The sequence below is a fragment of the Xiphophorus couchianus genome, chromosome 3, assembly GCF_001444195.1.
Source record: "Xiphophorus couchianus chromosome 3, X_couchianus-1.0, whole genome shotgun sequence".
Lineage (NCBI taxonomy): Eukaryota > Metazoa > Chordata > Actinopteri > Cyprinodontiformes > Poeciliidae > Xiphophorus > Xiphophorus couchianus.
The window spans coordinates 4,452,805-4,476,204 of record NC_040230.1 but is presented as its reverse complement, the minus strand read 5'-3'; the positions used below and the strand labels follow the sequence as shown (position 1 = coordinate 4,476,204).

Sequence of the window (23,400 nt, the reverse complement as noted above, 5' to 3'; positions counted from 1 at the left end):
AAATTAACATCAGAAAACTCTCCAGTGTTGATCATCTGCTCATATCTCTTCAATAGCATTAAAGCTACCCACAATAAATAAAAAGGAAATTAAACTTTCTGGGAAGGGGAACACAAAGGGTTTATTTCATGCCAGGCAATAAGCAGTGCACAGATGATGCGCTTTTAAAAATATCATAGAGTTTTGAAGGCGGTGCAGAAGTAACTAACCTTCTTTTCTTCATCAGCACTGCTGTTAGCTCTGGGATTTTGAGTAGGAGCCAATTCTGGTAACAAAAGTTAAAGTTTCATGATGTCTCTTTCCTAATTAGCTTCACTTCCGGATGCTGATCTCAGACAAAACAAACTCAACTCAGCTTTTGATATAATTAAACCCTTGGGTAAAAGTGATACATCGATGTATTTTCACATGACAACCATCAGTGCACCTTTGGGCAAGACTGTCACTTTTGCATACACTAATTGATGATGGGTTTCTCAGGCTGTTTCCATTGAATTATTACATTTAAATATTAATTGTGATGCCTGATTGTCTTTTTTTAAATGTAATGTGCACTATGTCTGTAGCCATTTTGACCAGCCTCACAGATCTTTATGGTGATTTTTGTTTTACTAAGCAGCTTGCCTCCTCCAGAGCCATAGTGTGAAGCCTCCTGCCAGCTGATCTAAACCCCTTGAGCAGCGGAAATGAAGATGTGCATGATTGTCTTTCAGAACGCAGCGAACCAGAAGCAACAGGGATTAATTAAAACGAAAAGTGAGGTTTAGCCTCCGACCACCGTCACCTACTGGGAACCAAATGGAAAAGTCCAAGCATCCTGAAAATCTGCTTATGGTCTGAGAAAACAATTTAAATTTTGGGTAAAATCCTTGGTTATATACAGCTTTTTTATACTCCTGACTTTTCAATATGTTACTAAAGCAAAGGCATTTCATTTAGCCTGTGTGATATGAAAAGAGTGAAAGGAATATACAAGTTCAAAAGTATTGTATTTAGATCATATTAGTGTTGGTTTTTTATCCATTAATTTTAAGGTCCCTTTGTGTTTTGCTTCAACACCCTTTGTGTTTCTGTATTGTCACCGTCCCTTCTCACACCTATCCCTATAAAATGATTAGCATTCCCAGATTATGTTCACCTGGTGTATGGTATAACCTCCTTGCCTTCATTGTCATCTTCTGTTTTCTTACATTTTGGTCTTGCATCTGCCTGTAAGTTCAATTACCATTAAATTCTTCACACTCACTATGTTGCTCCTGGTTTCTTGCCTGTATTGGGTCTACCTCAAGCACACTTTGGATGCAAATGTATTGTGGTGCAGTTTATTATTACTTGCTATAGACAATTCAATTTGTTGAATTGTATTAAAACAAAGAAATCTGCTAGTCTGTACAAGTATAATTTGTAACAACGTACGCCTGAAACAAATGCAATTCATTCTTTTTAGTTTTAAAAACTGAAGAACTATCGCTGATCCCAAATATCAGTATGCTGTGATCTCTGTAATCTTCTGGCAGTTCTTTTCCCACCTCTCACCATTTTCTCACAAGGTGAGGCTGAACCAGAACTATAACATGGTACTGTGTAATTAAAGGTTCAATATGTCATAAAAGTAATGATTTAACACTCTTTGTCTGCTAGAAGGAAACACACTTTTCAGTCTGAGTTTGTAAAAGAACCAAAGTTATTTAGCTAAAAAACACAATCTGCTGAGGGTAAAAAACACAGGGGAATAATGTCACATCTATGGGTTGTTTCTATGTTACTTGAGAGTGAATTTGTTGTGACTTGGCGCTATTTAAATCAAGTATTGATCTGAATTGATTTGTAATTTGCATGTGAAAAAGAAAATTGGGTGGATAGGGCACAAAAACTTGCTCTAGCCCACCATCCTATCCTCCTAAATCCAACTGTTGCGTTAAAACCTTAATTCTGGGTCAAATCCAGAACCCAACTCTTTTGTATTAAACTATACAAAGTTGGACCCTTTTTTCAGCTGAGGACTAAGTTAACAAAATAAACCAAAAGGTGTTTTAACCCCGGAATTTTTAGATTGTTGCTGCACATTTAGCGAATGTTGCTTTTATTCTAAAGAGCAATAAATTAAAATTCAATATTGCAAATCTGATTTTTGGTGTTATTTTTGAAGGTATTCCTCGGGATTTAAAGCATTACAGCCAGACACGCGGCGCTTATCCATCCTTTAAATCTGCAGGACTTTTGTTATTGTACCAGACTGGCAGCTGAGTGGAGAGATGCGGAGCGGCAGCAGCAGCAGCAGCAGCGCGTCAGAGTGAAGCCGCTTCTCCACCTCATCACACAACAAGGCAGACAGAGCCGACCTAAATTATTTTAGTGCCATAATTATCCGAGAACTCCCCACGGTATTCTACGGTCGGAAAAGGATTTAATGAAATAAGGAGGGCGGAGTGAACTGCCGCCACTGTGGTGCGACAGATGTTGGGAAAGTCTTGTTGAACGTGGAGAAAAGGAGGAAGAGGAGGAAGAGGAGGAAGAGGAGGGAGACTGTCCTGAACTCGGATGAGCATGTGAGCGTTAAAGCCATGAAGGATTTGCGATGATTCCTTCCCTGAAAACATCCGCTGGTGAGTTTCATTCATGAAATAATTGCTTTTCTGCAGAAATTTAACGCAATTTTCCAATTTTTCCATCACTTTGGTTTGCTCTGAACTTAGAAACATCATCTTACATTCCGATACCTTTTCAATAATAACAAATGTAAAGATGAATTTTACTCATATTGTAATCTGATAGCATAAAAATTCTGAATACAATAAATTTGATGGAAATATTCACTTTTATTTTAATTGCTTACGTACAAAACAATTTAAACATTCTCACCTGACAGCCAAAGCCTACTTTTCTGTAAAGCTGATATGTAGCATAGAGGATTGAAGGAAACAATAAGATCAAGAAAAGCGAAGCTTAACAGTAAATATATATATATATATATATATATATATATATTACTGCATTTTTGCCTGACTGTTTTTTGTGGTAGTGTAATGGTGTCTATTCATTTTGGTATTCAGAAAAATGTATCACCTTTCATAATTTTTAAGAAAGCCCAGATCAGTCAATGCAGCAACAAACTATTATATTAATGCCCTTAGCAACTTTATGTTCATAATTTATATTATAGTGATTGAATGGATTTCCAGGAGGATGCCAATTTCATCTTTACTAACAATTTTCTTCTTTTAAAATTATCCTTACACATGTATAAAAGGGCTTTAATATTATTTTATCATGAGTTGCCTGCTTGTGCAGATCTGTTGCTGTGTTTTGTAGAGTGCCTCTGTGCAGTAATCCTCTCCATAGTTTGTTCCATAAACCTAAAAAGGGTTGCAGTAGACTGTGTTTTAACTGCCTTTGAGCAGGATTAGCAACAACTGCAGCCTCATTTCCTCATGGGACAGCGTTTACTTTAGGGTGTTTACATCAAAGTCCTTTATAAGTCCATTTAAACTGTTTTTTGTAAGAGAAAACCGCCGCATTACCAGACTCGGTACAGCTTGTTAGAATGTCACTTACGCCGTGAACAAGGTTTAGCTTTTAAAAAAAAAAAAAAAAAAAGTTGCAGTACTGAACTTAGAGCAGAAGCAAACTGTTAGTCCTCTCAGCTCCATCATAATCAGGACACACATCACATCAGTTGAAGCTCAAGAGAAGCAGATCACCATCAAGGGAAAACCAAGGATTTACGTCTGGGATTCAGCCAAATGGGCAATTTAATCAGAGGCCATTTTATGCACAGGAATTATGTCATTCTCCTTAGCGAATGATTTACCTGAACTATTATATTCAGAGGGAAATTTAGACTGCAACTGACTTCAGCTTCAGGAGAAAAAGCTATTGAGCTTTCTTGTTTTCAGGTGATTCTGGGTGTATTTGCCTTTAATGGGTCAGTTCATGGCTCATTGACCTTCATCATTTTGATAGTCTTAGGAATTTCATATTTTCAGACTTTGCAGGCTAAATTTACTTTGAATGAACTTTATATTTTTTACTCAGATGGTTAATTTTTAGTTCATGCGTGGCAGAGTATAGAATCTGACAGTTGCCGTTTTTTTATTAACAATATGGAGCATGGAATAAGGAGCAGAAGAAAAATCTGTCATAGTAACGAAACAGAAGAATCCAGCAATGAACAATGACAAATCAAAAGCTTTAGTACTGAGGCAAGGATGGAAAGTGACAAATAAACCAGAGGAAACATGGTCAACTGATGAGACTGATGAGTACAGATGGAGCTGAACTAGAACTCAAAGTACCTAAAAACTAAAATGGAAAAGGCTTATCAATAATCAAGAAAAGTAAATTCAATTGCACAAGGAACAGAACACATGAACAAATTGAAACTAAATGGAGGAATAAACCTATATGGCAATACCTTAGTAATAATAATGAACAGAGGGAAATGAACTGAATATGGCAAGACCTAAAAAAAGTAAATTGCAACAAAATGATCAAAACCCAAAACTCAAAATATCCAAGGAATATAACAAGCTTTAAAAATCCTGGAAGAGTTAAAAACTTCATGTTCAAACAGTATTTTATCTTTTTATCCTTTTACTAAAGATATGATGGAATAAAGATATGATGATGACGATAATATTGTTTTTGTTTTGCAATTTATCATAAAATAAACTGTAACATTTCTAAGAGAAAAATGTGGATTATGATTGGAAGTGTCAATCCTAATTTTAGCACTTGGGCAATCATATGTTGTTAATGATTCATTGATCACCAGTCATTGGTGTTTTTGATTGTTAAGTCTAACGAATCACTCTCAATATTTCGACATCCAGAGGTGCTGAAGATATTTTGCTAAAATACAAACTGACCATCAGATCAGAATGGAGAAGACAGGGAGTTTAAATGACTTTACGTGTTGCTGTTAACAACCAACACGCATTTTCATGCACAACCATTTGCTGGGATCAGGGTTAAAAAAAGAAAAGTTGTGTGGCAGAAGATTGTTCTGCCACACACTGTGGCCTTTGATGTGTCTTTCACACTAGATCTCAATTTAATAGAGCACTTTTAGGCTGTGGTAGAGCAGGAGAAATTCAAAGCAGGAACAAATAAGGGAACATACTTTTAGAAATGCACAAACTTTGGCTCAGCAGCTGCTCACTTCACTGACAGTACTGTATCCTGTGCTGTCCTCAATACTGTCAGACTCTGGTTGGCAAAACTGTGTCAAACTGTTATTTGACAGGATAAAATCCGAAGACATCTCTTTTTTTTTTTCTAGTTGTGGAACTCGCTATCCTCAAACAGTCCTAGCACATATTAATCTTTATTCAAACCACTAGCGTTAACAGCTTTAAGCCTTAAAACATCTGTCGACAAAAAAGCCACGTGCATATGTTGATAAACTCATTGTCTGACTGTGCCTTTGACCTTTTTGCCAGAGCTTTAATACCAGGGTCAGGTCAAGATGGTTCTGTCCAGGGAAGGTGTATCAGAGCTCAGAACAAAGCATCCTCACATCCAGCCTCCATGTTCTTTCAGTCTTAACAGCCAGGAGATTATCTTCAGCACTTTACTTTTTTTTCTAAAGCTGCAAAGGACAAATCTCTCGATTTGCACATGAGGTCTGTGCCATGGGCAGTTGTTTGTCTTTTCATCCCAGTCTTAACCGCTTTTGGAGCGTTTGTACATGAAAACATCTTTTCAGGGAGGAATCAATAATGCACAGCACTTTTGAACCTGCTGTTCAAGATTTAGGCCACGTTGTGATTTGACGTTCTCTCATAGATGAATAGAAGGACGGGATGTTTTTTGCTTTTGAGTAGGAATAAGAAATGAATACTTGCCCGGGGCTGATGTTTTTGGACTATAGATAAAAAGCATCTATACATTACAGGGTTTTTTCATCATGTTTTACTTTTAAAAGAGACATTCCTTCCTTTCCTTTTTATTCACTCATGTGTGAAGTATGAAGCTGTTCCACATTTGAAAGGAAACTGGGTTACTCCACACAAATGTATCTGTTTTGTTTTGTACATAACAGAAAAGCTTTCATGGGCAATTTCTCTTTTAACTTTATGAATTTTAGTAGAAAGAAATGCGAGTTTAAAAGCATTTTTGATGAACAGGTTCATTTTAATTTATTACACAGTTATTAAAAATTTATTTTATTTCAGTAATTTAATCCATAAAGTGAAACTTGCATATTAACAAGATGTATTTTACATACTGCAAACTATTGCAAGGTTTTTATTTCAACTATTTTGGTTTACTGCCCATGAAAATTCATAATTCAGTTTTTAAGAATTTTATATAAAATACATTTTAAAATAAGGAGTTTCAATAGGATACAAATACGTGGATGACTTCAGTCACTGACAACAAGGATAGTAATCTACAAAAGCTCTCTGTAAAAGAAACTGGCAGTTCACGTTTTACTTTCACCAAGAAAATATTGGAAAATACCATCGAAGGAAAAGGCCTGGAAGATAAAGTCTACATTAAAAAAAGATAGTGACGCTCCAACTTAACAAAAAATAATAATAATTTGTTAAGTGTATTCAAATTGTTTGTCAAACTTACTTCACTTACAGTTGTTTAACAAGGCAACTTAATATTCTTTTTTATATTTACTTGAATAAACTTAATTTGAGCACCTGTAACAAATAAACAGTTTTTTTATAAGTTGTATCACCTGTTTTATTTTTTTCAATGTAAAGCACCAGGGATAAACCACATCCTTGAGAGAAGTCCAAAGCATTTAATAATTTGGAGATTCACAAGCTGTAGACTTTGCTTGGAGTCAGTGCTTCAAGAACCACCAAGAGCTAACACTAACACATCCATAGGCCACAGCTGTCTGACTGTAAATGTACTGTGCTTATTTAGCATCAAAAGTCACTCCAGCCTTCTACTGGAAACCTTTAAACCATGTTATGCTTTCTTCTGTTGATTAGCTTCATGAACATGCCGTTTTCATTTATGAGCAGCACTTGGCACGTGTTCACACTGCCAAAAATACCAAAACCTCTTTTATTGAATTAGGTTTTATTACCCCTGTGTTTTGGATTTGCTCATATGTATGGATTATCTGTCAGGAAGGGGGGGTGCATATGTCTCGTTTTTTGACATTTTCTTTGAAGCTAATGAGGTCGGGGTTCTAGCGGCACTCAATCCTGGAGGTGTAAAAAAAAGTGTCAGCGACTGACTTTTTTACTAAAATCATCACTTTCTTTGACTTCGAACTGTTGCAGTTTTATAAATGTTACTCCGTATCAGCTGCACAAAAGTGCAGTCTCTTTTTTAATTTATTGGTAGAAGACCACAAAGGCAGACAAATGCAATATTTACAAAGCTAAGGAAATCAGGTCAGGCACTTTTATGCATCCAGCTTCCAACAGACTTTTGTGTCACGTTTGATGGCAGACAATGTCAACTGTAAAGCGTCTGCTAAAGCGCCATCCCTGTGTCTTTTTTCTTTCTTCATCTGAGCTAATGTATCTCTATGCTTTTATCAGCATAATTTTCTGTCCTGCAGACATTTTGACCAAAGGAAGAGCTATTATACAGTAAGCACTGAATTTTACAAGTAAAACCCTCCATTAAATTGGCCTATCTTCCTCCCAATGTGCCTTTTGTTCCCATTCAGGCAAAAATATGTCTCTTGGGGGCTGTTAGGTTTGCAAAACGCAATTTGTTGAAAAGCAGATTTCTCGAACAGATCTGCACTTTCCTCGAATAAATAATTTGAATGATTTCTTCCCACAGTTATTGTGCAATGTTCCCATCCATCTGCTTGTTCATGTTGTCAATTTCTCAGAATGAATAAATCCAAGCATAAGCAGTTGAATTTTTAGTTAATTTTTTTCCCTGTAAGCAGAATTGTAATGACCTCAGTTGATTTCGGGGATGATTTTTCTTTCTTTCTCTTAATTTAATTTAAATAGATAAAGGCCAGAGTGTTAAAAGTCTCAGTTTTGCAGGATAGTTCAAAAAAACTGATAGACTGAGAATAGAAAAACAACTTATCAAAATCAGTAGAATTGAACCTTGTAAATTGTGCTATTGTGATTATAACCAGAGACCTTCATGACCAGTGATGCAGTTTAATAATTCAATATTTGGTTTGAGGTATAGCAGCATTAGTCTTCTATCTACACACCCTTTTTGTACTTTTCCTTTTGAATTTAAGTTAATTCTTTACATTTTCTTTGCCTGTTGGTTGGGGTGGGGCACTGTTTATTTATGTAAATTGTGTAACATGGGGTTTTCAGAAAATAAGTTACTAGAATGAACTTAATATAAAATTATATGATTTTTATAAATGTATGTTCATAATTCAAGAATAAAAAATTGTTAACACACCAAGGTATTAGTGAGTCGTCCTCAAGGGTTGATATTCTGGTTGTTTTAGTAATTTTTCTAGTTTAGCACAATTAAATGAAATGATGGTTGATTATTAGGCCTCTGCAGCAGATTTCTGCTACCTTCTTCATGGTTTGGACCAATACCATAAATTTTTTTTGTAATGTGACTCATTTGATGAGAAAAAAAATTGTTTCCATTGCAGTTCTGTGAAATTAAGCTATTTCGACATGGCCAAAAACTCCACCTCATCCTAGCGTGACAAAAGTTGAGAGTTTTTCCAAATTGGCCTGTTTCTGTTGAGCACATTTTTTTTCAAAATGTCAAATTGTGTCAAATTACAATTATGTGGTTAAGGGAAATGTAGCTATTGTCATGGTATGAGTACATGGCTATGAAATCCAAACAGGTATGAATCCGAGAATGAATTAGTATCTGTTTGCTGTTGCTACATTCATGTTTGGGTGACTTTTCCTTGTGTGTTGATTTTACTCTAACAGACATTACCTTTTGTCTTTAGGGTTTTTAATTTGCCTGGAGTTTCTTAGTTGTTAACTCTCCTCAGTGTACTTGTAGTTTGTTTAGTAGTTCTGATTTTAGATTTCTTGCAATAGCACAAATTTTTATTTTTGTTAATTTTGGAATTTAACTTATCTTAACTTAAGTTACTTCCCTTTTTCCTGTTATCTGTTAAGTTTTACAAAAGGTGTTGCACAAGTTTTTTTTTAACATAACCCTCCCAAGATGTTGAAAATGTTAATCCATTTTTTAAGTAAGAGGTTTTGAGTTCAAGACTTAATTTTCCTTATTGATTTATGCCATCATGCTATAACTATACATCATCTTTACACGTATTTATTCTACAGAACTGGAGTTCACAATGTATGGAATAGTTTTTTGCAAGCCTTTTTCTATTTTATGATTCATTTTCCATGATTTAAAGGAAAGGACGAGCAGAATTTTTAGTATGCATACTGGCATTCAGAAGTTCACACACCTCAGTTAAGTGCTGGCTTTTTGTGATTAAAAATATATATATATTTATATTATATACCAATTTAGAACAGCTTTTTCCACATATAGTATGACATATTTTTGTAAAGTTATTGTGAAATATGAATTTATCAGAGAAAAATAAAATAAATGGCTGCAATAGATTCACTGTGTTTTTAGAGCCATTAAACTAATAATTGAATGAAGCAAACTTTGATTTAGTGTCAGCACTTTACTTATTTAGTTCACATAACGCTTGGATCTTTTGTAGCAGGTGAATATTTTACCAGGCGAAGCTGAGGGATGATTCTATGTGATTCCTACTAAAGAAGACTCAAGTGTTGAAACTGAATCAAATGATGCTTCAAGAAAGAATTGAGTAATAGATGTGAATAAAGATTCGTTTGTGTTTCTATTGAGCTGTCACATTATGTTTATGGAAAAGATTTGACATTATTTGTCATAGTTTGTTTTTGTTTTTATATGTCACAACTCAGATGTGCAGACATGAGTGAACCAATATATTGACTGCAAACATCATTTTTGAAGCAAATTTTTAAACATGTAACATATTTGATCTCTGTCGCTCACATCCCTGCCTGTAAATGCCAGAGTAGGAGCATATCCTCAATTATGTTCTCACAAATCCTGATGTTTTTGTCATCAAGTAAGGGTAAACCTGTATGTCCGTTTTGTTTGTTGGAGTTTATGCTTTTGAGATTTTATCTCATAAAGCTCTATTATGTCACAAATGCAGCATTCAACACCAGCAAACCTCTTGCTTACTGTTGTAACTTAAGTCTTGCTCCACAAGACAAAAAGTCTGAATCTAAAAATGTACAGCATACAATGTATCTTCTTGGAGTGTTGGTTCAGCACTTCTGTCAGTTATCCAGCCTTTTTTCCCTTCCTGTCTGTGCTGTTACACCTGGCTGTGACTCAGATGGAAATCAGGTGGGATTATAGAGAGGTCCTGTCAGATTAGCATGCCGGCAGACAGAGGAAAACCTCCACCTGAACAATGAAGACAGATTACGGATATGATTGTTTTTCCTTGAAAATTACGCCATAGCACTGACTTAATGCTGTAATAGAAAAAAATATATATATGTATAAATACTGTATATACTGTATCTTGACTATGCTTAGGTAGGGGATATACTTAAGTCCTGTAAAAAAGTTTATAATGTCCTATTTTAATTGTACAAATACCAAATATACCTTGACACACACAGTGGAAACTGTCTTTACATCTCTGCAGAAGTTGACATCCATGATCTTCCTTATTTTCATGCCAAGAGGAACAGCCAATCAGTATTCAGGAAAATAATGGATTGACTGCTTTGCAAATGCCAGCACATAGTGTGTAAAATATTATTGCACCTAAGTATTTCAACCTCATATTTAAAACCTGCATTTTTAAAACATTTAAATATGTGTTCAAAAAACAATTGTGAATAGGAAGATTTTCCAAAAATTATTTAATCTTATGTGTCACAAAAAATCTCTATTTTTATTCATCTATATCTAGTATAGGAAAAAATCATTGGATAATTGAAACATGCACATTCAACTTAGGCAAACATATTAAAATTAAAAAATATAAAAGAGTACGGAAAGAAATTTACAAAATAGAAACAATTCTGTATATTTGTTAACAATGTCAAGCCTAAATTAAAATAAATCATTTAGAAAATACACATGTGTATATTTCTGTAAAGAAACATGGCAACAAAGAAATTTACAAGAAATTAAATGCATTTCTTTCTTTCTGTAGGTTATTACTTCCAAATCCACATTTGTTTCACAGATTTAAATCTTTTCACTTTGCTCAGCCAGTTCTGCCTCATTGTGCTCCAGTTCTCACACATATGTGAACAAAAAGGGAAATCTCTGGGTACTTGCTCCTTGATCTTGTTTTTTTTTTACTCAGAAGAACTTCTTTAGTTAAAAGGTGAAGGTCATGGATTTAATAAATATTACCAGGCAGTAAGCAGGTTTTATAAAGAGATGAGTGCAACTATGATCACTAAGTGCATTGCCCTGAATTACAATCTGTGTATAACAAACGACCCGGTTCAGGTTTGGAGTCCTCAGTCTCCCATCAGTCAGCTGGCCTTTAACGCATGACCTCCTGACGTCTCTCTGATGTACGATGATGGATCCGGTGCATCGTTTCTGTCAGCTGAGATGGCCTAATTTGTCACATTACATAGGTGCTGTGCTGACACTAATTCCCTTCCCTCATTTATTTGAGCTATTATTAATATTGCAGGCGCAGCACTTTACGTGATGTCAGAATGTGGAATAACAGCAGAGTGGTTAACCAACCAACACACAGTGTGGAGTTAAAGTGCTGTGAATGGAACCACTTTAACTAAACATTTATGATGCAAATTCTCAAGCTCATCGTAATGTGTCACTTTCTCTATCATTACCTGCCCTAAAAAGCAACAGCTTCCATAAAAGTAAGACAATTAGCATCCACTTTACGTAATTTTCATTTAATCTAATGATCACATACACTTGAGGATTTTGCCCATGTCACAGCTGTTTGAAACAGTAATGAAATTGAAAGTGGCTTTACCTTCACATTATCCATAAATATTACATAATTTCGACCTGAATTACCGAAAGACATGGCACTGTACCACCACAAAGGGGATTATACGACAGCAACAGATGCCCAATTTTTACCTGTGATGTCATTGGTCAAATGTTGGATCATAACGTAAAGCCAGTGACAACAGAAATCTGTAAGGGATTCAAAGCCAGAATTGCTGCAATTAAAACTGTCTCAGTTGAAGAGGGAACCAGTTTCAAAGGAGATTTAGCAAGTTGGTCTGTTTCATCCTAAATGCTTAAAGCAAAATGAGTGTTGCGAAATATACACAGTCATCATAACTGACAGAAAAGATAAATGAAAAAATGTTGAACACAAACATCCTGGTCCAGGAGTATAGAACCAGTGTGACCAGAGGTAAAGGCAGCAGCTACTCCCTAAATGACTTCTTCCTAAAGTGAGTCTTACCTAAACAGAGAAGATCTGAGCCAGTTGTACAATCTATAAGATGACAAATAAGATACTTCCAGTTAATAGTAACATTAGTTCCTTCAGTGGGAGAGAGAAAATGTTACATACTAAAAGACATGATATCACGTTTACAGAAAGAACATGAAGTCAGAATTTGGCAGAAACACAGAGAGAGATGACACAGTAAGCGAAGGGCAACATTGTTTGTCTCACACATGCCAGTTTTAGCCCAGTGATGGACAGTCGACCTGTCCTGGATGTGCACACCCTCTCATTCTGTGCTTGCTGGAATTTACCGCCAACTCCCTGCAACCTTGAGCTGGATTAAGCGGGTATAGAATATGGATGGGGAACATTTGCATCAGAATTTGGTGTTCTGAAGTGATGTAACAGTCAGTCAGCACTCAGTACTGAAGCCAACATTCAATTTTAGCTCCTCTTCAACACAGTTTGTAAAAAGACTTTGTAGTTCATTGCCCCAGTATTACAAGACTAGTAAAAAAAAGAAAAGAAAAGTCTGAGCCTAAAAAGACCCTTAAAACTTAGACATTGGGAGTTTGTACCACAGATTTCAACTTCATGTCAGGAGAACTGATGCTTTTGTCTAAAATCTCATTTTCATGAATAAATGAAAAGTGGGCATAGATGTCCTGCAGTCCTTCTTTGGGATTTGTGTATGGGAGTCATTGTCAAAGGGAAAAAGAAAAAAAAAAAAATCGACGTTTAAAAGAACACATAAAGACAAAGGTTGTTTGAGATATTTCAGTTAGTTTGAGATTGATTTAGTGTGTAAATAAGGATGCCTTAATGTGGCAGTGCTTATATGGTTAGTCACTGTCCGTTCATGCTTCATTTGGAACATGTTGTGTAGTTAGGGAAATAAGACTTTCCTTCAGTGATCAATTTGCAGCTCAGTTGGATTGAACCATTATAGAAACAGTTTAAAAAGTGGTGTGAACATCAAACCACATTAACTTTGCTTCAATAAAACAAGTTCTGCATGGTTTATTTCAGAGACCTTGTCTGTTTGGCATACAGTAATTGTGACTCATGACTGGACATTGTTTATATGTTTTTTCCCTCCCAGACAAATCCAAGGGAGAACCCCAGAGACCTTTGTTGGCCTGCTTTGCACCCAACAGCTGTTCTGCTGGCAAACAGTTCAATATTTGCAGTTTGAATTTAGAAGATCCCAAGGGCTGTCACACTGTAGCAGCTGCCCCTAAAGGAAAAATGAAAAACTCACAAACACTCCCCATCCAAACTTTAGATAAACACAGAATTCAAACAGACACTCAGAAACCACACTAAGTGCAAAGACCCAGTTGTCTGTTGTTTTGTTTCAGCCGTTTTAATTGGGGATTTGGGACAGGCTCTTGTCTTTCTCACTATGATGAACTAAAAATAGTCTCTGACAAGTGTCAGAAAGCCCCGTCGGGTTCAGACTGTGCATTCTTAGTCAGGACAGAGCAGCTTGGCACAGGGAGTCATGCTCAGGGCATATCAAGTCAAAGGAAACAAAGCAGTTTGAATGTGGGGCTCCAGTAAGATCATGTTCCTATTTAATGGACCTGTTGAAAAGGAAGCCTTTGCCTCAAGAATTCATCTCAATAATTGCACTCTTGAATATTTGTCACAGTTTTTCACATTTCGCTGCAAGTGACTTAGTACCAAGGAGCACTGGGGAATGACAGAAAAGACAGCACTTAAAGAAGCAATGCTCAGAGAGAGTCTTATATTCTCAAAACTAATGAGGCCATAATGCTGGCAATAAGAACAGACTGATTTAACAGAGAATTGCAGCACCTTGCTTCCTCCTGGCAGTACCACCGCAGAAAATATGAGCTCTGAGAAATGAGCAGCAAAAGTGTTTCATCTGTTTCATTTCTTTTAACTTTTTAAATGCATTTTTGAAGTTTGCTAAATGTTGAATCTTAATGACTCATCTTAAAAAAAAGAAGAAACACTAATTAATTTCACCATTATTCTTTATTACACAAAGATGAAGAGCATCATTAAATAAAAAGATGCACAAAGAAATGTTGTAGACCCCGGTCTGTGTTCAGGCCCTGAAGACAGGTTAAACATTTGGTGGCGAATGGCCAGAGACTGATGTAATGCGCTAACTGGCCCGAGCCGAGAAGCTTAATGAGTTTTGTCTGATGAAAGAGCAGAAAGAACAAATTGGAAAAGTCAGTTGGAATATGTCCCATAAATAAGCAACAAAAAAAGTTAAACTAAAATGGTTTTTAGTGGTCTCATGATATTCTCTCCTAAAAACAAAGTTTTTATTATCAAGTGGTAAGCAGTTGGGTTTTTTTTTCAGGAATGAAGAGTTGCTCTTTTATTCCAATGACATCCAATGTTATTGTGTAAAGGTCCTGCCAAACATGGAATTAAAGGTGATTTGTATCTGCTATAGCACCCTAATAGACCTGAGATTTAAAAAGGGACATAAAAAACATTCTTATTTTAAAACTTTGGGGCCATACTGACATATATTCCAAATATTGAGATAGGAAATGGGTTGAGAGAAGAGAGGAAGACCTGCAGCAAAAGTCTTCAGGTGAAAAATCAAACTTCAAAATGAATAATCCCATCCAATAATCTCATGGTATATGGGGTGCCCTGTCTGCCACTATATCTGGCACCAACCTAAAGGCACTGATTCTTGTCCTATGACATTCTATAAAGATGTGGAAAATAGATAAAGCAATCTTTGACTGTTTGCCTCAACACATTCTCCAAGTATCGTCAAACCAGTCCTTTCCCTTGTTTGCTTCTCTTCTGGTGATCCCACAGCTTTTATGTTGGGGTCAGCTCTGGGCATTCAGATGAGAGAGGGTTAATTATGTGTCCACATAAACATTTCTGTGATAATTGGCCCCATGTTGTGGATAAATGTCCTTTTGAAATATCAAGTGATGACATTTTTTTTAACCTTTCTACCAGAGATAAGTTTTTTATTTAAAATATTCTGGTATTTCTAAGCATTCTTAGTCTCATATTTGTCCTAATATAGGTAACATAGGCGTTGGTTGACATATACGGCTGAAAATTCATCTATTTGCAGAGTTTTTGTAGAGCATATCTAGGATATTTGAAAGAATATGCAACTTGGGATATTGTGTACAATTCTCCCTGACATGGTATTGGCTAGCATTTGAAAAACAGCTAATATAGCAATCATTTTCCTTGACAATGATTGGCTGTGCTTCTAAGAATGGCAATGAGAAAGCTTCTATGATAGTATTATGGTAGTACTAAGATGGTTTCCACTGTGAACATTAATGCATAGCTGTTGTTTTAGCTATTAAAATATGTTTTTTAGAGGGGATTCATAGATTTTAGCTATTTCTAGATGGTTGTGGTTCCTAACCCTCATTTAATACCGGTGTAGATGTCATGGTAAATATGAAGAATTAGGGATGCCAAGATATCAGTTTTTGCCACAGTTTTCTGACAGTCTTTTACTAGACTCCATACTGTGTGTGTGGGAAAGATAAACTTCAGTCACCCAAGTGGTCAGGGCCGTCCACACATAAGTGACATGTGCTCCCATCTTTCCCATTTTGAAAATGGGTTTATAGAAGTGTGGTTTTGTGTTTAAATCTGATTTCTAGATCAAGGGGTTTCATGCAATCAAATTTTATTTAATTTATAAGGATTGCTCAGGTTGCCACTAATTGTGGCATTTTTTGTAGAAAAAAAAAAACTATCTGTAACTCTTCAGATTTCTGTTACTGTTTAATTAAGTAACTGCAATAAAAAAATATTTCTCTAAAGTTTTCAGAAAATTTATAAGTTTCTAAATTCCAAAAATGTTTTCATGTCACATTATTAGACATCAGTAAGAGCTTGTTTTGCAACCTCCCTATTTTCAATCTCCATCAGCAATGGAAACAGCAAAGGACTCTATGTAATAAGAAATAGTTAAAATAATTAACACCGTAATGTGAAACTCTTGACTTTGCTCCTTGCAGGGTGAGAAATAATTGTCAAAATTCCAAATGCATTTCTCTCACCCATCCTGTCCCCCTTTTGATTTGGTGGAAGGGGTCGGTCCCTCCTGTGGCTCAATGTGGTGACCTTTGTGTGGAGTGCAGCTTTCTGATGTGTGTAAAAAAACTGAGAGGAGTGGTCCTGATCCAAGATGAGCAGAAAGGGCTCAGCAACTGGCCCAGTGTGAGATTTCACACACCTGCCAGGCTCAGTCTCTGACAACTTAGTTAGGAAAGGCATTTTAAGCTCATTTAAACCTGCTGGTTTTAAAGAGCTGCTTTTTGTTATTGACAATCTTTTAAGTATTGTAGTTATCCATAGAGTACTGATTTTTAAGGAGATGTTTTTTTTCTTTCTATTTTTTTAATAGGTCAGGGCATGCACAGCACTCCGTCTCCTCATATTAGAGAAGGTCATACCTAATAATAAAAAAATATTTTTATTGTTGAGCCTGAATTGACTGATAAGTCAAGCTGTTGTCAATGTGGACCAGCTGTAAATGGCTACTTGTCACCATCTCAATGGAGGGTTGTATAAAGTTCCCTTGGGTTTGCCAGCACTTTGATGTATAACTCAACCACAAGTGCAGTGAGTTTAAAAGTGCAAGTCTTGGCTCGTGAGTCAGCACTCCCTCCCAGCTGGTATAAAAAGTGTTTGCTTGGAGAACAGCGATGAGACAAAGCCTGCACAGCTCTGGGAGTGTTGGTAGCTGTCACTAAAAGGAAAGGCTGCAAAGAAGCTGGGGCAACACTCTGGGAATGGTCTGATGTTGAAGTTTAAGAAGCTTCGGCTGCTCCAGGTTAGATTTAAACTGCTTCTAGAATATTTTATTTTATAATTTTTGGATTTTGGAGTGTGTTTTTGGAAGATATATGTCCAGTCTTTATAATTGGACATATTGGTGAATAAGTGTTGCTTATGTTTAGGGTTTAAATTGTGAGATTTTGTTTAACTTTACTGATAAAATTCAATTCCTGAAGCTTTGTTGTATTTCAGCCAGTCATTCCAGTGGTTGTTTGAAGGGAAGTTCACATTTTAAATATTTCTTCTCATGACATTTTTATGCTGCTGACAAGGTCAGACACTTCAAGAAGCGATACAAGAAAATTTCCATATGAATGTGATTATTTACTGTTTTTCACACTTCATTGTTACTGGTTTTGTTTTATGTTGCTTTTTGCATCAAATTCTGTAAATACTTTAGACTGTATCAAACTTTGGTCTGCATTTTTTTTTCTGTATTTTGTGCATCATATCACTCTCAGTTGCCTTTGTGTACTTGCAATTGACATTATTATGAACAACGTTTTCAGCCAAGAAAAAAAAAAATTCATAATTGTGCACAAAAATAAACTTGACTTATATTCAACAAGAGCAGATTATATGTCATCATGAGCACATTTTTTAATTTTTGTCATATCAAAAGACAGAAGCAATTTATTTTATATAGCTACAATGAATAATGTCCATCTCTGTTATTAGTAGCTTTTTTCTTGGGATCAGAAGGTTGGAATCAATGCCGGCTGGTCTGCGAAACGTTTGGCTACCCTTAATTTAAGCTCCGCTTGTAGTTGTACCTCAACCTTTCATGTAGCGGAGTGCTGCAAAATGAATCATTTAGCACTTAAGGGAAAACAGAATGCTTAGAACGCTGCCTTTGTTTCATGCCTTTAACTTACCTTATTTCTCACAGTTTTAATTTAGAGACCTAATGAGATGGACAGGATTTATACTTTTTCTGTTTATTGTAAGAAAGTTTGCAGTCTTTTCACTGAAAGATTAAACTTGTGTGTACAAAAAATGTATAAATTCTGTTTCTGAGTGTCTAATCAGTTTGCACTTTGCTTATGCTTGATTTTCTTCTTCTTTCTTTAATCTAGGACACATTAGAAGAAATGCTTTTGAACCAGAAAATTTCCCGACCAAGGACCTAAATCAGCCATGGTTCCTGCATAACTGGTTATGAAAATCTGCACTCCAAGTCTGAAACGGTTTGTATTTACACTGTGCGCTTATTTTTTTTCTAAGGATCCTCTGATCATGCAATGACATTGTGTTTGTCTCTCTTCAGGCAGGGTGTAAGATGTTTGTGGAGTCAGTTGTCCGATGGTGGGTGTGGAGCATCCTGCTTCAGTTTGGTCTTGGTGTATCTGCAGGAGGCTGCCCTTCACGCTGTACGTGCCGACCTGAGGCAAGAGAAGCTGTCTGCTCTGGGAAATATTTGACTTCTGTGCCAGAGGGTGTATCCAACGACGCCAGACGCTTGGATTTATCCCGCAATAGGATTAAAACTGTGGGACGTCGTCAGTTCTCTGGCCTCCTGCAACTTCAGGAGTTGGACCTCAGTGATAATGTAATCTCCATGATTGAAGTAGAGGCTTTTTTGGGCCTTAGGAATCTTAGGACACTTCGAATTAAAAACAACCGTCTCAAGATCCTCCCAGTGGGAGTGTTTTCTGGCTTGTCTAGTCTGCGCTATGTGGACTTGAGCCAGAATGAGATTCTTGTTTTTCTGGACTATACATTCAAAGAAATGGTCAACCTGCAAACGCTGGAAGCTGGGGAGAATGACCTCGTCTTCATCTCACAAAGAGCTTTCTTTGGTCTGCAGAATCTGCAAGAGCTCAACTTAGACCGCAGCAACCTGACCTCCATTCCCTCCGAAGCTTTGTCTCAACTCCAGAGCCTGGCCCAACTTTGCATGATACGCCTAACTATTTCTGCACTACCCAACAATGCTTTCCGACGACTCCACCGTTTACGAAGTCTCGTGATCTCGAACTGGCCAGCATTAGACTCAATTGCCGCCAACAGTCTAATTGGTCTTAATTTGACCTCACTTGTCATCAGTAGCTGCAACCTAAGCTCAATTCCTTATGCAGCCCTTCGTCATCTAGTGTACCTACGCTTTCTAGACTTGTCCTACAACCCTATCACTCTCATCCAAGGTAACCTGCTGGGGGATCTCCTGAGACTCCAGGAGTTGCATCTTGCTGGGTCAAGTCTGCTACAAATAGAGCCAGGAGCCTTCAGGGGACTGTCCTTCTTTCGCATGCTTAATGTGACATCAAATCAGCTCACTACTTTGGAGGAGAGTGCTTTCCATTCTGTGGGGAACCTTCAGGTGTTGCGGTTGGACGGGAATCCCCTTGCATGTGATTGTCGGCTTCTGTGGGTGGTCCGTCGCAGGCTGCGCTTGAACTTTGATGGACATCAGCCCACTTGCTCTTCTCCTGATACGGTGAAACATCGAGAATTCAGAGAGTTCTCAGAAAAAGAACTACCAAAGCTTTTCACCTGTCGCCCTGCTCGTGTCTTGGACCGCAGGCCGCAGGAGGCGAGAGTGGAAGAAGGTACCACCGTTCTGTTTTCCTGCAAGGTTGATGGGGATCCATTACCAGCTATCACCTGGATTTCCCCCCAGAAGACTGTGTACTCTCCTTCAGGAAGAATCAGAGTTTTACAGAATGGTACTCTGGAGGTGCGATTTGCTCAGGTTCAGGACAGTGGTACATACCAGTGCCTGGCAGGCAATGCAGCTGGCAATGACAGCCTGACTGTGGGTCTATATGTGAAGGGGCTTCCACGTAACAGATCCATCCCTTTATTCACAGAAGAAGGTTGGATTGAGCCTTCAACTGCCCAAGCTGCCAACTCCTCAGCTCAAATGGCCAAGCCATATCCCTTTGACGCAAAGACCCTGATAATTGCCACTACCATGGGATTTCTGTCATTCCTCAGTTCTGTGGCCATCTGTTTCGTCTTTATGTTTTTCTGGAGTCAGAGCAAAGGTCAGATCAAGCACACAGCAACTATTGACTTTGTTCCTCGCTCTTCTGTTGGTGGAGGAGGAGGGGATGGAGGTGAAGGGGGCAGGTTTACTATGAAACTTATTTGAAGAGATATAAAGTGATGAGACCAGTCTCTGAATGAAGTACTTCCACTATATGGCTCAAAGACAGCAACCACAGTTGAAATGGTCCTTGAGAAAGCAGTTAGGGTATATTTTCGATCATGCTAGTCCCTCTGTGAGTTTTAGAGCTGAAAATTATATCAGTGGCTTCTTTTCTGTGTCATTTGAGGAAATAAAATGCATTTGCTCTGCATTTGTTTTAACACATCATACTTTTAATCAGCATGTGCTTACCACAGCTTCTGTTTTTTTAATAAAAAAATAATAATAATTAACCATTATCATAGGTTTAACTCCTCTTTTATTAAGCTGTGGTAAATTTGAAACATCTACTGCTTTAAAAATATAAACCAGACCTGATGCTGTTTAATCATTCATGTTTTATTAATGTACTCAATCTTATCTTCACATGCCAGAACTGACTTATCAATTTTACACTGGCTTTAATTCTCAAACAAAAAATATACAGTATATATGTAAAGCTTTTATCTATACTCCAACTATGGAGTATAGATCAGCAAAAGAATTTCTTCCTTTAAACCAAACTTTTTGTGACTTTAGGGATTTGTTTTACTTATAAGGTTGCAGAAAAATAACATATATATAGTATCCAGCTATATATTTTTTTCTTTATAGCACTTATGTTAAATCGTGATATAGGAGTGTCAAACCACTGATAGCAAGCCATAATGTACATAGGGAATGTATCCTTCCTGTTTCAGATTTTAGACTCTTTTTTTTTTAAATCTGCCTTTCCTTTTGTTACATAAATTCACCTTATTACAATATTAGGGGACTGTTTATTCTATCACAGCATGCTAACATTTCTCTTTTTTATATTGAAGTGTTTTTTTTATATATATATATATATAATGTAACTACACAAAACAGAGAAATATGTGCCTCAGCAACATTCTCACCATCGACAGAGAGAATGCTCACCTGAACAATATTGTCTTGTTGTTATTTAGGTCAGGGGCAACGTGTGTCCTCTGTTTATAGCATCATTTTTTCTAGTTTTGGGGATTAGTGTCATTCAAATATGCCACTCTTGGTGCATGTGTGCTTAATTTAGTTGATGCACAATGTTGTATACAAAAACAGTGCTTAACCACACCCAGAAAAAAGATTTTAATGTGGCACACATGTACTAAAAATGTTTAGTTACTGTAAATTACTCTTTTTCAGTCTGTTATTAAATGCTGATTTCAATCTTCAAAGTCTGTGTCCTTTTACTTTTTATAAAGAAATTTTCCTGATGGTTTTGTACCTAAAAGAAGTTTAATCAGACTTGTTGAGAATTTGCCAAAATGGCACATTTTCTTGCATAAAGGAGAAGCTTTATCCTCACCATATGATTCCACTCTGAGGAATATAAGTTTTAGTTTGAAAAAGCAAACTGGTTATGTTGTCCTTTTGCAACATTAAACCACAAAACCACCCTACAAATATGTGATTTCTTTTTTTTCTAAAAAGATGAAGGATTATGTGTACACAGTAATACTGTATTTGCTGCTCGTTCTCTCCTGGCCCCACGTGTGTTCCAACTGAAATACCATTAATCTCTTTGGACATTTACCGACATTTTCTGCCTCTTTTGCTCCAAGTGCTTAAATGCTGACTCTGAAATAAAAACGAAATATGGGACAAAGTAGTGGAAAATAATCATAAAGGTAGGAGGTGCCCATGTTCGCAGGGTTAAGAGACTTTCCGTGCTCTTAGCGAAACCCCTGAGCAGCAAATAATTTTGTTCGTCTCATGCAGTCGCCCAGAGTAACCCAGAAAAAGGGAGAAAAAAAGATAATCACGTGTATGAGCGGAGATTTAAACCCTTTAGGATTACCTCTCCCTGTCTCAATCTGTTATATAGGTCTGTCTGGCGGGTGCTATCCTTCAGCCTAGCTTGGCCTGTAATATTATCTATTTTAATACAACTATTTGCTCCCATTGGACAGAAAGCCAAAGAAACAGATTAAAGTGGTGTTTATAAACCACACCCCAACACTTAAACAGACATGAACACCCCCAGGGATATTATGGTCTCTACTGTATGCATCTGCTGTAGGCTAGGATGAAGATTCTTTTAAAAATAAAATGCATTTATGATATTTGTGCTCAAAACTTTTAGCTGGGATATTAGTAATCAATTGAAGTAAATTAAAATATATATATTTGATAGAAAGTCATAGATGAAGCAAATACTCACTAACACTATATACAGCAAACAGGATGTTTGCTGTGTATAGTTTGAAATGAAGGATCATTTGGTCCTTCAGGGGCTGATGTTAAATCAGTCGAAATGTTTTCCTGTTTCAGGACAATAAAAGAGAAGCTCAAATAGGTGACAGTTTAGAAGTGCAGTAAACTTTGGTTTTCTTTGGCTATGCTTGAGAAACCAGAGAAAAATGTCTGCTACATAAATAGCCTTTTACTTTTATTCAAATTCATTATTCAAACTATAAAATGTGATATTTTGTTATGTAACTTTACATCGTCTTCATCAGCCTTGTCAGCTCGGGAGCCCACTGAATCTTCAGCTTTGAGTTTAGTTATTTTTAGATTTTCCTCCTAGTCTGACGCAACCTAGCTGTAAAACTGTGAGAGAAATATATATTTTAAACAGTCCGTGTAAAGAAATCACCAGAGATTTGGCTTTAATCATACTGAGTGCTTTCAACATTATTCAAATTTCATAGACAGTTTTGACTTAAAATGCAAGACGTAAGTAAGCAACAGTCTTATTCTGTTGCTCACTTTGCATGATGTGCTGAGAGCTTAATAAGATGATCACAATCATGCAGACAACTTTGAGTACATTTTTTGTCTTTCTTCATCTGCCATGTTTATGTAATAACACTACAAATACGTGAAGTATTGCAATTATAATCTTATCTTTTTGCATTTTACCAGTCTGATCCTGCAGTATGTGATGTATATTGACTTAATACTGCAGCCTGTGCTGAAAGCACAATTAGGTAGCCTCATTAGAATTAACAAGCAGAAGTAAATCACCTCAATTTGCTTCATGGTTTAAGTAAAACACGGCAAACCCCCAAGCCTGAATCACTTTAGATTAAAGAGGATCTATTGAAGT

General features: G+C 36.6%; 1 protein-coding gene across 3 annotated transcripts; it reads left to right on the top strand.

Moving 5' to 3' along the window:
• Positions 1-2,254: 2,254 nt before the first annotated feature.
• On the top strand, positions 2,255-21,526 carry lingo4b (leucine rich repeat and Ig domain containing 4b). 3 transcript variants are annotated; one of them, XM_028010069.1, is made up of 3 exons: positions 2,255-2,606; positions 18,274-18,384; positions 18,469-21,526. In XM_028010069.1, the coding sequence occupies exon 3, from the start codon at positions 18,477-18,479 to the stop codon at positions 20,289-20,291; it is 1,815 nt and encodes a 604-aa protein (XP_027865870.1). In that variant the 5' UTR covers positions 2,255-2,606; positions 18,274-18,384; positions 18,469-18,476; the 3' UTR covers positions 20,292-21,526. The 3 variants fall into 3 exon arrangements, with proteins under 3 accessions (XP_027865870.1, XP_027865854.1, XP_027865862.1); XM_028010053.1 differs by having other exon boundaries at positions 18,465-21,526; XM_028010061.1 differs by lacking the exon at positions 2,255-2,606 and adding an exon at positions 16,986-17,192 and having other exon boundaries at positions 18,465-21,526.
• Positions 21,527-23,400: the final 1,874 nt, after the last annotated feature.